General features: G+C 42.7%; 1 protein-coding gene across 2 annotated transcripts in view; it reads right to left on the bottom strand.

Annotated features, from left to right (window-relative positions):
• The window catches only part of PSD3 (pleckstrin and Sec7 domain containing 3), a 611,013-nt gene that overhangs the window by 427,954 nt on the left and 166,757 nt on the right, over nt 1–16,302 (bottom strand). For both annotated transcript variants that reach the window (XM_062199432.1, XM_062199434.1), the window contains exon 2: nt 11,098–11,206. In XM_062199432.1, coding sequence (XP_062055416.1) covers nt 11,098–11,206 — 109 coding nt within the window. The remainder of the gene's footprint in view (nt 1–11,097; nt 11,207–16,302) is intronic.

The following is a 16,302-nucleotide window of genomic DNA, read 5'->3' as shown; positions in this document are numbered from 1 at the left end:
AACAAATAGAAGATTCCAAGAACACCTTCAAGATAAAATTAATTCCGTGTTACAAATGATACAGTTAACCCTAATGAGAGAGTGAAGACAACAATCAGCAAAGCCTAACAAACTGCTGTCTGTTCCTCTCTCCCCTCTGCTCTGATGAGCCTGGGCGGGATCCACACCAGCCCCTGAGCAGAGGGGCCACAGAGGGGGCTCTAGCTCTTCTGCTCCGTTCCTTGGGGCCAACAATGTTACTCAGATTTTGCTGCTTGGATTTGCCTTTTGTAAATGCTGATGCTACATTTTAAACTGTTAGAATCCATCTATAGTCAAAGCAGGACAGACTTTGTTATGGTTATGGAAAAGAACAGAAACATCATGAGCCCTGTCAGAATAAAGGTTGGATGGACGGAGGTTTCCACAGGGAACGAAAGCCCAAGGGCAGGTGCAGAAGTACTGAATCCTTTCTCATGAGAACATCATGAGATGCCTGCTCAGAAAAAGCCTGTGAAACATAGTTTCCAATATTAATATTTAAACCCACAAATGTAACCAAGTGAAAAGCCTAAAAATAAAATGCAACTGTTGGGATAGGGGAGTAGACAGATTATTCTAGCCAAATTCCTCATCCTTTATAGAGAATTAACAGGTAGTGGATGATTAAGAAATAAATCTGTAAGCATATTATCTATAAGGCAACTGCCAGAAAAACATAAAGACAAAAGTGAAAAAAAGGAGGAGAAAGAAAGAGTTTGACAGGAAGGCAACAAAGCCTTGGCTACTGGGAAGGAAAACTGAGGGTAGGAAAGTGGTAAGGGGTCTTTGCTTGCATGCACATGCAGAGAAAAGTCTGAGAGAGCCTGGGGGAGAGGGGGTGGATGGCATGGTAAAAAAGCTGGCTCGCAATCATAAACTTTGGTAAAGGTGGTGGTTTTTTCTTTTATTATACACACATACTATTTTGATAATAAAAACCTAAAGCAGAGGGGTAGGAAGGACACAGGGGCTTTGAATTTAAAAAACAGAGGAAGCTGGCTGTGGTTCGTTAATCATAACAAATCTATCATACTAAAAGGAGATGTGAAGGATAAGGAATGCTGGATGCATAGTATATAGGAACCTTGTCCTACTTCACATCTTTTGTTCTGTAAATTTAAAACTATTCTAAAATTTAAAAGTCTATTAAAATAAATAAAAACCTAAAGTTCAACTATTTTATTTTAAAATAACAAATAAATACCTACACATGGGGGAGTAAGAGCTAATCAGTCCATATCCAATGCTGAATTTGGAAGACTGTTTATGAGACTACCGGGGACGGCACTATGGTGTAGAGGGCAAAGCCCCTAGCTGCACACCAGCATCCCATACAGACACCTGTTGAAGTCCTGGCTGTTACACTTCCAATCCAGCTCCCTGCTAATGGCCTGGGAAAGCAGCAGAGGTTGGCCCCTTCACTCATGTAGGAGACCTGGATGAAGCTCGTGGCTCCTGGCTTCAGCCTGGCCCAGCCACTGCCATTTGAGGAGTGAACCAGCAGATGGAAGACCGCTCCCTCTCTCTGTAACTTTGCCTTTCAATTTTATAAAATAAATCTTTTTAAAAAGGGTGTACGTGTGTGTGTGTGTATCTGTGTGTGTGATTTATCTTTAACGAGAGAGAGAGAGAGAAATTACTCAGTGCTGGAGAGAGGGTAGATGCGCCTCCATACCCTATGGAGGAGATTCTGACCAGGAACCATCTTCCTGCTGAGCAGTTTCTTAAACAGGGCTTTTCATTCTGCTGTGATACCAGCAGTCTCCGAAGACAATCAATACTCGCAATTAGAATGGGTTAATTAAAATGAACCACTTTATTAAAAACTTCTTTAGTTATACAACCAATTAGATGGGCATGCTTGACAGAATTATCAATTTGGGCACAGTTATCAGGAACAATAAATTATTGAAACAGGAAGGACAAAATGGAAGACCTAGACTGACAAAAACATCACTTAACAGTACACAGAGGAAAGACAGCTTTATATTTTTGTCATCAATATGGTAGAAAATTGCAGAATTCCATTACTTGTGAACATATTGATATTGTTTTGTAAAACTTTAGACAGTTGTAAAAGTAGGCCCTGTGGCACAGTAGGTTCAGCCACCACCTAGGACTCAAGTTTCCCAAATCAGAGTGCCTCGTTTGGTTTCAAGCTACTCTGTGCTTCAGATTCAGCTTCCTCTTAATGCACCTGGATGGAGTTCCTGTTTCCTGGCTTTAGCCTGGCCCAGCCCCAGATGTTGCAGGCACCTGGGGAGTGAACCAGCTTCTGAAAGATCTCTGTCGGGGCCGGCGCTGTGACACAGTGGGTTAATGCCCTGGCCTGAAGCGCCGGCAATCCATATGGGCACCGGTTCGAGACCTGGCTGCTCCACTTCCAATCCCACTCTCTGCTATTGCCTGGGAAAGCAGAAGAGAATAGCCCAAGTCCTTGGGCCCCTGCACCCATGTGGGAGACCAGGGGAAAGCTCCTGGCTCCTGGCTTTGGATCAGTGCATCTCTGGCCGAGGCAGCCATCTGGGGAGTGAACCATCATATGGAAGACCTCTCTCTCTCTCTGCCTCTCCTCTCTGTGTAATCTGACTTTCAAATAAATAAATAAATCTTAAAAAAAGAAAGATCTTTCTGTTATCCTACCTTTCAAATAAATAAAAAAATAAATCTTGACACACAGAGACAAGGGGTTATAAAGCATTAGCTCTGGAATGATACAGTCTACAGAACGCAGACTTGTACCACTCTTTTTATGCCCTTTTCTTTTTATTCTTTCGCTCTATAATTTGGGTTTAAATATCCACTCATGTTTTTCATATGACACTAACATTATAACCTTCACCCAAACAACCTTTGAAACAATGGAAATGTGAAAAAGCAATCAAGAAATCAAAACAAGATTCTGGGCCAAGGACTTGTGGTCTCTGTTAACTCTGTTTCTTTCCTTTCAAATGCTTTGTTTTATTGTTGTTCCCCAGGTTAGATCTCCAAGGTCTTTTCATTTAAAAGAAAGAAATGCAATACTGTACATACTGAATCAAGGCCTGCTGGGGCTAAAGGAGCAATTATAAATTTTGAAATGCACTATGCAAACCCTACCACTTGTGATATACATTTCTTTCTCTCAGATATCTACTTTAAATATATACTTAAAATTTATATTTATATTTATATATATTTTAACTCAGAACTCTAATCTTGATTTCTCAGAGAGTGAAACATGGGCCAGTTAGGAACATTCAAGACAAGTCTGTATGGGCATACACTATGATCAGGGATACAGAAGGCATATGTTTAACTTCACTGTTTTTTTGAAATGTTCCCATTCCCACCACCAATATGTGAGTTTCAGCAACTCCACATTGCTGCCAGAGTCACTATGGTCAGTCATAAATTTTAGCCCTTTAGTGGATGTGCAGTGGTATTATTGTGGTTTTAGTTTCCATTTCCCTAATGACTAATAATGTCGATCATCTTTTCATGTGTTTACCCTGTCTTCCACATATGAAGGTACTTTAAATGGTTTATGAAAAATGAAATTCAAAGATAATTATATTTTTGGTTCAAAAAATATTAAATTCACACATACAATGGGCTGTCAAAAAATTCACAGAAAATGTATCTTATGAAAAACCTATGCAATGGCGCTGGCACTGTGGCATATCGGGTAAAGCCGCCATCTGCAGTGCTGGCATCCCATATGGGTGCCAGTTCAAGTCCTGACTGCTCCACTTCCGATCCAGCTCTCTGCTGTGGCCTGGGAAAGCAGTAGAAGATGGCCCAAGTCCTTGGGCCCCTGCACCCGTGTGGGAGACCCAGAAGAAGCTCCCGGCTCCTGGCTCCGGATCAGCGCAGCTCCAGTGGTTGTGGCCAGTTAGGGAGTGAACCAGCGGATGGAAGACCTCTCTCACTCTCTCTCTCTGCCTCTCCTTCTCTTTCTGTATAACTCTGGCTTTCAAATAAATAAATAAATATTTTAAAAAAAAAGAAAAACCTATGCATGAACTCCATGAACTTTTAGAAGTATCCTTATACCTCCTTTGATGTGACGAAGTATCTGTTCAAACTTCTCGCACATTTTTTAATTGGGTTGTTTGCCTTCCATTTGTTCAGACACACGATCTCCCTATACATTCAAAATACAAGTCCCTTGTCAAATATTCAACACAAAATCCCAATAGCCAAACTTTTAAGAAACTCTGATCTAGCTAATTTTGTGGAAAAGAACCACATTACACTGCAGGGAGTCATGCATTTACATATGATTCACTCTACCTCTAAAAATGAAAAGGTAATTACCTAAAATCTGACATGAGTGCTTTTTTAAAATCATATTCTTCAGAATCCATTTCTGTCTATGTCCCAGGAGCACTTTACATAGTCTGATGGCCAGAAATCATTACCAAGCCAAAATCCGCTTTCACAGCACAGCTTAGTAATGAGTTCCATGTAAAAAGAGCTAAGATTTTCATAGCATTTCAGTATTTTTGTTATCTGGAAAACTAGCCAGAGGCTTCTAAGTTCTCCATACACGATCACTACTGAACCACAAAACATTTCCTATGGCTTCCCTGCAGCTTCTACTCAATCTCTTACCTTTTTGAATGGATTAGGGGAAAGCAGTGGGGAGAAAAAGTGTTAACATTTCTTTTCCTTCTTCCCTAAGTAATCAGGATTCTTACTCAAAATAGCCCCTGATGGCCTCCCTCCCTCAGTGCCATTTATTCTGACTTCAGATGCCATTCTAACAACACATCTTTTATAGCAAGGATCTCAAAGGCCTGGGATCAGATGACTCTTAAGTCTAATAGGAGAGTTTGTTTTCCTAAGGAGCGAGCAGTATAAAATATCAAATGCATGGTCCAGAACCAAGAAAAATAGATGATAACCTTAAGCCTGCCAGGAGTTTGGGCAAGCTAATTCATTCACTTGAGTGTTTCCTCATTCATAAATGCAAAGGTAATTTCCAACACTTCTTCCAACTCAAGTATGATTACTCTGCCAGTTTGATTATATAAGCTGGTTTCCCCAACAGCTAAACACTAATTGGGTACCATAAGCCAAGCACTAAGCTAGGTAGTTACAATCTCATTTGATTTCCACACTACAACTCTGTGAAGAGGTCGCTACCAGGATTTTTACTTAAAGATGAAAAAACAGAAATAATTAAGTTATGTGTCCACATGGCTTCATGAGGATTAGGTGGGGACCCAGGCTCTGCGGTTGCCCCTAGCACCGTGATTTCAGTAAACTGGCAGCCCACACACAGTAGTGAGAGGTAATTACTGACAGCCTACAAGTTTCAAAAGCACACAGGGACAGGTATGTGGCACAGAGGTTAAATCACCGCTCCCATACAGAGTGGCTGGTTCAAGTCCCAGTTACTCTAGTTCCAATCCAATTTCCTGATAATGTGAACCCCAGGAGGCAGCAGATGACAGCTTGGGTCCCTGCCACCCACATGCAGACTCAGATGGAGTTCCAGGCTCCTGATTTCAGTCTGGCCCAGCTCTGGTTGTTGCGGGTATTTGGAGAGTGAACAAGCAGATGGAAGATGGATCTCTCCCCTACCCCTGCGCCCCATCAAATAAAAAGAAAGTAAGTAAATTAAAATGTTAACTCATACACAAATTTTAAAATTCTAAAAGTTTAGGGCTATCTATGAAGCTCTAAAAATCTCCCAGAGGGCCACCCATAACATCAAACATAGTCGAATTACTGGCATGCCTTGCCTAACCAGGGACAGCACTAAGCCCAGGTCTCAGCTCACAGATCACCTCATGGATTTCTCACCTGATTCTAAAGCATCTAAACTTTGTGCCCTTGGGCAAGTTCTTTAACACTTCTGATGTCCATTGTCTTCCCCTATTCACCTTGAGAAGCTTAGCCATCAACAGAGAACACAGCCGAGAGACGCTGAGCTGCCAGGAGTCAACCTAAGAGCTGGACTGCCTTTCCAGCATCCTTTCCACTCCTCCACACCTCCAAGGTCACTCTCCCTGCAAGTTCAGGGGCAGGAGATTACTCATCTTCAAAGACTTCCTCAACATCTTTTATTTTTTATTCTGGGTTTTGAGGGAAGGAGAGACAGAAAGAAACCAAATGACCTGGGCATTTGGTGCTATCCCAAGAATTCTTCAAATAATGTAACTCCTGCCAAATCTCTGAGGCACAGCAACCCAGAGCAGAGTGTGATGAAGTAGATGCCTGGGGGTGCCGTCATCCAACCCCTCACAAGAGCAGGGCTGGATTGGCCCTGCTTAGTCGTTTGCCTCTATGCACCTGTTATCCCCTCAGTAAGTCACAGCACAACTGATTTCACATATATACCATTAGCCCAGAGCCTCTGAACAATCGCTAATTACTCTTCCTGCACATGAAAAGCTCCTGAACGCTGAGACAGCTCCCACAACAGAAGCACGGTTACCTGTTATTTTCACTATGTGGATGAACAGATAATGAAAATCCGCATCCTAACTCCCAGCTCCAGGGATCTTTCAACTGATCTATGTTCTCCCACACCCCAACCCATATCCTAAGGTCCTGTCACTGATTCAAAAGCCTTGTACTAAACAAGCTCAAAAATAATCTTGAACTGTTTTCCTAGACCCTCCCACCCACAATCCTGGTTAAGTTTCTGCTCATTGACAAAGTTGGAGCCAGAAGTGACACTGTCTTCAGATTTGAGGATCATAAACCAACTGACCTCACTTCACTTGGCTCTACCATTAATGACCAGGCCTCTGACTGCGGAACATTTTATGGATGCATTCAAAAGTCACTGTCAGCTTTGTTGTTTCATCACCAGACTGTTTCAGGAGCGCTTAGTTTAAGTCACTGTGTCAAGAAAGAACATGGGAGCTGCAGCAACAGGCTACCACCTAACAATGAAACAGTCAAAAATCAATGCCAGCACCAGCGCTGTGGCGTAGTGGGTAAATCCACTGCCTGCAGTGCCGGAATCCCATATGGGCACTGGTTCGTGTGCCACTTCTAATCCAGCTCTCTGTTATGGCCTGAGAAAGCTGTAGAAGATGGCCCAAGTCCTTGGACCCCTGTACCCATGTGGGAGACCTAGAAGAGGCCCCTGGCTCCTGGCTTTGGATCGGTGCAGCTCCGGCTATTGCAGCCATCTGAGGAGTGAACCAGCAGATGGAAGACCTGTCTCTCTGCCTCTCCTTCCCTCTCTGTGTAACTCTGACTTTCAATTAAATAAATAAATCTTAAAAAAAAATGTCAATGCCAGTTTCTGGTACTGGCTTAGCCCATTTATTCTATGTTCAGGAGATATGTTCACCATCAAATTCAAACAGAAACACTGTACTATTCTCTCCACGATCTTTAGAGTATTCTGAGTTTGGACAATGTTTTGAGGGAAGATAAATGGCCCATGTAAAGGAACTTTCAAGAACATTTTGGAAATATCTACCAATTCTTCGTGAGGTTACAAAGCAAACTTTCCAAAAGTCCATATGAACTTGTACCTTAACACTTTCAGCACTAAGCAATTGCTCTGCTGCTTCTGGTCCAATTTCCAGATCAACCCCTCTTGAATATCTACGTAAAACATGACTTCCGTCACTTAGTATCTTTCTACATGGTTAAAATGCAAACTCCTGGGCCGATTTTGTGAGGTAAGCGGGTAAAGCTGCTGCCTGTGATGCCAACATCCCAGATGGGCACCAGTTCTATTCTTGGCTGCTCCACTTCCAATCCAGCTCCCTGCAAATGTGCCTGGGAAAGCAGCAGAGGATGGCCCAAATGTTTGGGTCCCTGTACCCACATAGGAGGCCCAGAAAAAGCTCTTGGCTCCCTGTTTCGGACTGGCCCAGCTCTGGCCATTGCAGCCATTTGAAGAATGAACCAGTGGATTGAATACCTCTCTCTATCTCTCTGTAATTATGCCTTTCAAATACATAAATAAACCTTTAAAAATAAACAAAAATAAAATGCAAACTCTTACCCTATCCTATAGGGTTCAATATGACACAGCCCCTTTCTAATGTAATCTTTCTGAATTTATCTCTCACTGACAATGCCTGCCAACCAACCAATTCCTCAAATAACTGATACTCTCTTCTACTACATCCTTGCTCAGGCCATTCCCTCTCTAGGAACTCTACTAATGAGAACTCTAAGCATCCTTAAAAATCAAATGCAGACCAAGCGCTGTGGCAAAGTGGGTTAACGGCCTGGCCTGAAGCACTGTCATCCCATATGGGTGCCAGTTTAAGGCCCGGCTGCTCCACTTCTGATCCAGCTCTCTGCTGTGGCCTGGGAAAGCAGCAGAAGATGACCCAAGTCCTTGGGCCCCCACACCCACATGGGAGACCTGGAAGAAGCTCCTGGCTCCTGGCTTTGGATCAGCCTAGCTCCAGCCATTGTGGCCATTTGGGGAGTAAACCAGTAGACGAAAACCTATTTCTCTCTCTCTCTCTCTCTCTGCTTCTCTCTCTCTCTGCTTCTCCTCTCTGTGTAACTCTTTCAAATAAATAAAATAAATAAGACCAAATGCAACTCCCACCTCCTCCATGATGTCATCAGCAATTCAGCTAAAAGCAATCATTCCCTCCAATAAGTCATTTGGAGACATGATGTTTCTCTTCAACCAAGAAATATCAACTAGCAGGCAAGAAATCATATTTTCCATTTCTTTGCACCCTCATAGTGCACACTACACATATTAGGTTCTCACTAAATACCTCTGTTCAGATGCCAGCACTGTGGCACAGCAGGTTAAGCCACTGCTTGCAATGCCAGAATTTCAAATTACAGTGCCACTTCAAGTCCTAGCTACTTGATCTCTGACCCAGCTCCTTGCTAATGTGCCTGGAAAGGCAATGGAAGATGCCCCAAGGATTTGGGCCCCTGCCACCCATGTGGGAGATTAGGACAGAGATCCTAGCTCCCGGCTTTGACTTGGCCCAGACCTGGCTGTTGCATTCATTTGGGGTGTAAACCAGCAGATAGGAGAGCTCTCTGTGTCTGTATCTCCTTCTCTCTGCCATTCTTTCAAATAAATAAATAAATCATATTTACATGTATATGTGTGTGTGTTTTCAATAATTGCATGCATATTTTTACACTTGTAGAATAACATGACATCTGAAATAAACACTGCCAATCATTTTTAGCAAGGAAAATAAAGAACAAGGAATTTAAATGCTATTTTAGTTTGCCTCAGGTATGACACAACCAAGCTGGTAAAACAAAGAAAACTACTTAAAATCCTTGACTAAGCAAGAACCAAGCTCACCTGTTACTGAGGCAGAAGACTCTATTACATGTTATCTCCATGTGGCTAATCAAAAGCATGTTTTATCAAAGTTCAAAAAAGCTTAATCAGAACAAAATCTCAACGTAGCACTCAAACATAAGGTTCTGCTGAGGAGTTTAAAACTCTTCAGGTGACCATAATCAATATCCCCTGTCTGAGAAATAGTGAATTGATGATTAAGTGCCCCAAACCACAAGCCCAGAATAGTCAGGTAATTATTGCACATGAAACAATGGCATACATGGCTATTCTACATAATCAGTACCAGAGATACAATATGAAATCGATTCCCCTAAATTGGGACACTATGATGAAAACCAAATGATTTTTAAAAAACATTCTGTTTTAGACTGTACCCAAAAGCCCCCAACTATTGAAATACCTAAGAAATATTTTTAAGGTAAGGGGAATTATTAAAAGGGGGTGCGTGCATTGCCTTCTTGACATCCCCAAATATTAACATTATTATATGACCCTGTCTAATATCTAAGTCAAAAATGCACAGTTACATTTGGCTTTTCCAGTCAAACAGCAGCTACATTAGCTCAAACTCCTGGTCTCCCTAAAACAGAAATGAGTGTCAGACGATGGGAAAGTTCAGGGAAGTCAGGACTGTGCTTCTAAATGTCAGCCTCCAGAGTCAGGTACAGGAAGACGATGACGACAGTACGACAACAGTACTAGCAGCAAACACTGTTCCAGCATTACAAGCCAAACACAATCCTGAGGTCCTTACACATCAACTTAAGAATCCTGAAAGCTCTATCCCTATAATCCCATTTTACAGGTGAGAACACTAAAATGGGATAACTTGCACAAGGTCACACACCTTGTAAAGTACAAGGCCATGGTTCAAACCCAGGAAGCCTAGCACTACACCCAGGCTCTTGACCATATGAAATTGCCCTTTCCTGTCTAACTCCCAAGGTATGCTAACATCAGTCTTCCACAGATACAGGCAAAAGTTTTAAGGCACTATAAAGCTGTTTATATTTTTATTCTATTCCTCTTGTTAGTAAAATGTCATCAAAATGTAGTGCCTCAACAGGTTGAAAGCAGCAGCTTTGCAGCGGGAGGCAGTCTGGGATTAAAGTTTTAGTTCTAACATGTGAGTGACTGTAACCAGAAGACTGTCTCAGATTCCTCATCAGAAAGATGGAGATACTAGTACCAATTTGTGAAGATTCAATGAGATACTGAAGGCAAAGCATTTAGCATAGTACCTGCTATAGTACACTGCAAGTAATCAAGAGACTTAGTTGAAACTATTACTGCTATTAGTACCAGTAATAGTTCTTCTACTTGTCCTAAATTTACCTGCTTCAAATTGAAAGGTGTTGTATATAATTCTAGAATACCAGAATTTGATAAACAGATTAGACCAATCCAATTTTAAACAAGCGCTAGGATAATTCCCCAAAATTATGCTGCAAGTTAGTATTTTGGTAGCTAAAAATAGGTACCAAAAATAAAGGAGTAGAAATATGCAGCACTAGTAATGTGGAAACATTACAAGAAAAAAGTCAATTCTTGAATGTTTAAATACTAGAAACTGATAAATACCAGCAACTGAGAATTCCATAAACCAAGAACACAATTTGAAATGACCTAGAAATAGCTACAAGCACTACATTCGATAATTCCTCAATTTTACATCTTGGGAAAGGTGATTCGACAAATAATTAGAGATAATGGGTTTCACAGAGGTAAGAAAGAAGTCAGAAATGGAGAAAAGGCACTCAGAAATAAATAGTATTTCCTATCTTTTACCTGAAGGAGGGGGACTGAGAAATACTTACTAGTGTCTGGAGTGTTCTCTTCGGATCTGCCAAATAAAAATTCGTACTTGGCCTTGGCAACACTCTGGGAATGTGCTGATGCATTGTTAACCCAAGCAAATGTCTCTGCCTGCAAAAAGAGAACAAAACACAGACACCAGTGAAAACTACAGCTTAGAATGAACTACTCAACATGGGAATGATTAAGTAGTTAAGACATATATACCTGGTTGAATGCTATATGAGAAGTCTAAGACAAAAAAAAAAATCAGAATTCAAAATTATCACTGCATGACTGCAACTACAGAAAAAAATAAATATGACCATCTAAAGGAAAATAAGAAAAATAATAACGTGGCCTGGTTGGGGGCAGGATTATGTTAGACATTTTTTTAATTATGAATTTTACTTTTAAACACATCATTTTCCATATAATTACCATTACCCACAGTCTGTAATAAGAATACTGCTCTGTCAGAGTATACCAACAAAAAAGTAGTCTTCCCCCACAGCAAATCATTTATATTAATCAGGAACACCATTCAGCCAAACAGGGCAGAGACTAGAACTGGCAAGCATTCCATTTATACAAGTGTCCTAAAGTTAGCATCTGTCCCAGTGTCCTCTGTGAGTCCTAAAAGTCTCTTATTTGGAAAAAAAAAAAAAAAAAAAAAAAGCTACAAAAGTGACAGTGAAAGTGGCTCACAACGTGACTCTGAATTGCTACTACCACCTCCTTAGCTGCTAAAGGCAAATGCCAAAAAATCAGGAGTGCCTCCCTTCTCCTGCCTAAGACTGCTTTAGAATAAGTAACAAGGAAGAAATTTCAAAAACAAAGATATTGACCCAAACCGGACACTATCATTCTTCTTCCTCTCTAACTCAAACAGGAATCAGATCCAAACCCATGCTGGTTTCTATCCTCTGATTGTGAGATATCTTCTACCAAGGCTGAGTAGCAACTGACCAATTACTTTGGGGAAAAGGAGTAGGATTTCATCAGGCAACAAAGTAACCACTTTGAAGAGGACAATGTTTTGTTTTCTATTCTCTCCTTTGCAGCAGAAATGAGCAACAACAGTGAGAAGGCCCAATCATTATCACTGCAGACAGGTTCAAGTGTAGGCCCCTTCTGTCCTCCAATACTGCATCAAAGAGCTGGCATGTGCAATTTTGTTAGCAATTTCCCAAAACAGCTCTATAATCATTTAGTGTGCATTATATATAAAATGTATCTGTCTGAAAAAAGTGCACACACCTCTTGGTATTGTATGTTAGATAATTATCCTTTCCCCCAACAGACAGGAAATATTAAATTTTTTATGTATTTGGGGAGATTCGGGCTGGTATAAGAAGAACTTAGCCCCTAATTTAGGCAGGGAGGTTAGGAAAGGCTCTGTGAGCATCCAGTACTAGCAGAGCTGAGGAAGTAAAGCCCAGGAAGGAAGGCAACGTCTGACTGACTGAATGGAGGGAGGGCCATACCCATGGCCTTGGAAAACAGAAGGACCAGCCTACTCCAGTAACAGAGAAGAAGGCCCGGTCGCCACAGAACAGGGGCAGAGGGAGAACAGCACCGCTCTGATAAAAGGTAGGGGCCCAGCACACAGGTGTGTGGCTCTAGTAAAGGGAGAAGGACTTCCATCAGTTTGATGGAAAGCCACTGAAGGAGTTTAACAATACAGCCATTTGACAGGCAGAGTTAGACAGTGAGAGAGAGAGAGAGAGAAAGGTCTTCCTTCCGTTGGTTCACCCCCCAAATGGCCGCAACGGCTGGCACGTTGCGCTGATCCAAAGTCAGGAGCCAGGCGCTTCCTCCTGGTCTCCCATGAGGGTGCAAGGCCCAAGGACTTGGGCCATCCTCCACTGCCTTCCCGGGCCACAGCAGAGAGCTGGACTGGAAGAGGAGCAACTGGGACAGAACCAGCGCCCCAACCGGGACTAGAACCTGGAGTACCGGCGCCTCAGGCAGAAGATTAGCCTAGTCAGCTGTGGCGCCGGCCACTCAGGCTTTTAAAAGATCATATGGTTGGGCCGGCGCCGCGGCTCACTGGGCTAATCCTCTGCCTTGCGGCGCCGGCACACCAGGTTCTAGTCCCGGTTGGGGCACCGATCCTGTCCCGGTTGCCCCTCTTCCAGGCCGGCTCTCTGCTGTGGCCAGGGAGTGCAGTGGAGGATGGCCCAAGTGCTTGGGCCCTGCACCCCATGGGAGACCAGGATAAGTGCCTGGCTCCTGCCATCGGATCAGCGCGGTGCGCCTACCGCGGCGGCCATTGGAGGGTGAACCAACGGCAAAAGGAAGACCTTTCTCTCTGTCTCTCTCTCACTGTCCACTCTGCCTGTCAAAAAAAAAAAAAAAATCATATGGTTGTTATACGGAAAGTGGGCTGGAAAGAGACCAGAGAACTCAGAGACAGATGAGTGTGTGGAAGCTTAGAATAGAGTGATAGCAATGGACATAGGCAAACACAGATGAATTAAAATACATTTCATAAGGAGAATTCATGTAACTTTCTATAAACTACATTTAAAGAATGAGGGAAATGGAGAAATAGAGGATAACTATATTGGGTAACAGTTACTGCTGTGCTAGGCACAGTTCTAAAGCAACACATAGACTATCTCCTTTAAGGCTCAGAACAAGGTAGATAAGGTAGACACTATCACCATCCTGAAAAAGAGGCAATGAGTGATTGATTCACCCAAAGTTGTACAGCTAGAAAACTGTGTCTTTTTTTTTTTTTTTTTTTTTTTTTTTGACAGGCAGAGTGGATAGTGAGAGAGAGAGAGAGACAGAGAGAAAGGTCTTCCTTTTTGCCGTTGGTTCACCCTCCAGTGGCTGCTGCGGCCGGCGTGCTTCGGTCGGTGCATCACGCTGATCCGAAGCCAGGAGTCAGGTGCTTCTCCTGGTCTCCATGCGGGTGCAGGGCCCAAGGACTTGGGCCATCCTCCACTGCCTTCCCGGGCCATAGCAGAGAGCTGGCCTGGAAGAGGGGCAACCGGGATAGAATCCGGCGCCCCAACCAGGACTAGAACCCGGTGTGCTGGCTCCGCAAGGCGGAGGATTAGCCTGTTGAGCCACGGCGCCGGCCGAAAACTGTGTCTTAAAGTTTCCAATCCATGCAGTCTATGCAGAACCCAGGGCGCTGAGGCCAACAAGCCAGGCAGGTGCGTGCACTGAGGCCAGGGAGACTACAGAAGGAGCATTTATCAGCAGCTAGACGTGGTCTTCCAGATGATCCCCCAAGGCGCGTGAAACACGAGAGAAGAAATTCTTAAAGAAAAGTTTTACTACGGAATCAGAAAAAAGAAAAGATGCCATCCATGAAGCAAAAGTTTAGGAAATCATAGGAAACTAACTTTTTTGGCTAATAGTCTCAAAGCTTGAGAATGGTTCTTTAGTTTCTTTAGAACCGTTCTTAACTTCAGATCCATTGTTGGGAGTGGGAAAGGTGACTCATTAGAATCCCAGAAGTCCACAGTTGGAGGAAAGAGAAAATGCACTTTTATTTCCATTTATCTTAAGCTGAAATTTAGCAGTTTTTCTCCCATGGGAATGCAGGTAACAAAGCACAGTATTCGTAGCAGGAGCAGTTTACTTTGCCACCAATAGAAATCATACTCATTTTCACATCTCATAAGCTAATGCACATATCTTGAAATATCATTTATACTTACCCCTAGTTTGAAATGACAGTAGTTAACAAGATTCTAGACCCACAATTCAATCTTGTTATCAGTAAAGAAACATATATATTATATCACAGGTTTAATATTTTGGCAGTCAATATTATGAGTTTCTTTTACAACTCTATGTATATATTTTTAACATTTTTAAAGCTTTTTAAAACTTTATTTATTTATTTGACAACTAGAGTAATAGACAGTGAGAGGAAGAGACAGAGAGAAAGGTCTTCCATCCACTGGTTCACTCCCCAAATGGCTGCTACGGCCGGAGCTGTGCTGATCCGAAGCCAGGAGCCAGGTGCTTCTTCCAGGTCTCCTATGTGGGTGCAGGAGCCCAAGGACTTGGGCCATCCTCCACTGCTCTCCCAGGCCATAACAGAGAGCTGGATCAGAAGAGGAGCAACCGGGACTAGAACCGGAGCCCATATGGGATGCCAGCGCCGCAGGCGGAGGACTAACCTACTGTGCTATGCGCACTGGCCCCAACTCTATGTATATTTTTACATGCACTTTGAAAGCATTTTCCTGGGGCAGGTACTTGACCTACAGGTCAGAATGACAACTGAGATGCTGGCATCTATATCGAAGTGCCTGTGTTTGAGACCTGATGCTACTCCAAATCCCAGCTTCCTACTAATACACAGCCCGGGAGGCAGCATCTAATGGCTCAAGTTATCAGCTTCCTGCCACCCATGTAGGAAACCTAGAGCGAGTTTTCAGATCCGGAGGTCTCAGCCTGGCCCGACCTCAGACACTGAAGGCATTTGAGGAGTGAAACAGAAGATAGAAGTTCTCATTGTCCCTCTCTCTTTCCCTCTCTGTCTCCAAACGGAAGGGACGGGTAGGCGGCAGAGAGGAATTATTCTGTCAACAGATCCAGAGCTTTCCCAGACTATTAAAAGGGGCTATGGCTCAAAAGGGTTAAAAGACCCTATGCAAGAGCAGCACTCCTCAAACTCATGACCCAGGAGTGGCTCATGTGATCAGTTCAGTGGCTCATGACCACAATTTTATGTATGCAAGCTTATACACACATATATTTAATAGATTAAATACCAAAATACCAGTATAGAAAGTGGAGAGTAAGATAAACTATGTCTTATAAAGCTTATATGTATATGTATATGTATATGTATATGTATATGTATATGCACACTGGGTCATGATGTAAAGTGCCTTTCTCACCATGGATCATGATCAAAACCGTTTGAAATACACTGTTGTAGACTGTTTCTAAAACTTTGGCACGAACTGGGAACACCTGTAGGTGTTAATAAAACACATACAGCTGGTGTCAATCTCAGAGTTTCTGATTCAGTAGGTCTGAGGTGCTGCCTGAGAATTTGCATTTTCTAACAATTTTCCAGGTGATGCTGATGTTGCTGGTCTAGGAACCATTATGTGAACCACTGCTGCACACCAACACTTGTCATGTTGTATCACATCCATAAATTACCCAGGAATCTTGTTGAAACTTAGAGCCAGTCTAGGGTGGAGGCTGATTCCATCCCTAAAAAGTTCCCACATGATGCTGACCAC

The sequence above is a fragment of the Lepus europaeus genome, chromosome 8 (genome assembly GCF_033115175.1).
Source record: "Lepus europaeus isolate LE1 chromosome 8, mLepTim1.pri, whole genome shotgun sequence".
Lineage (NCBI taxonomy): Eukaryota > Metazoa > Chordata > Mammalia > Lagomorpha > Leporidae > Lepus > Lepus europaeus.
The sequence above is the reverse complement of the archived record's forward strand: the minus strand, read 5'-3'. Positions and strand labels throughout refer to the sequence as shown.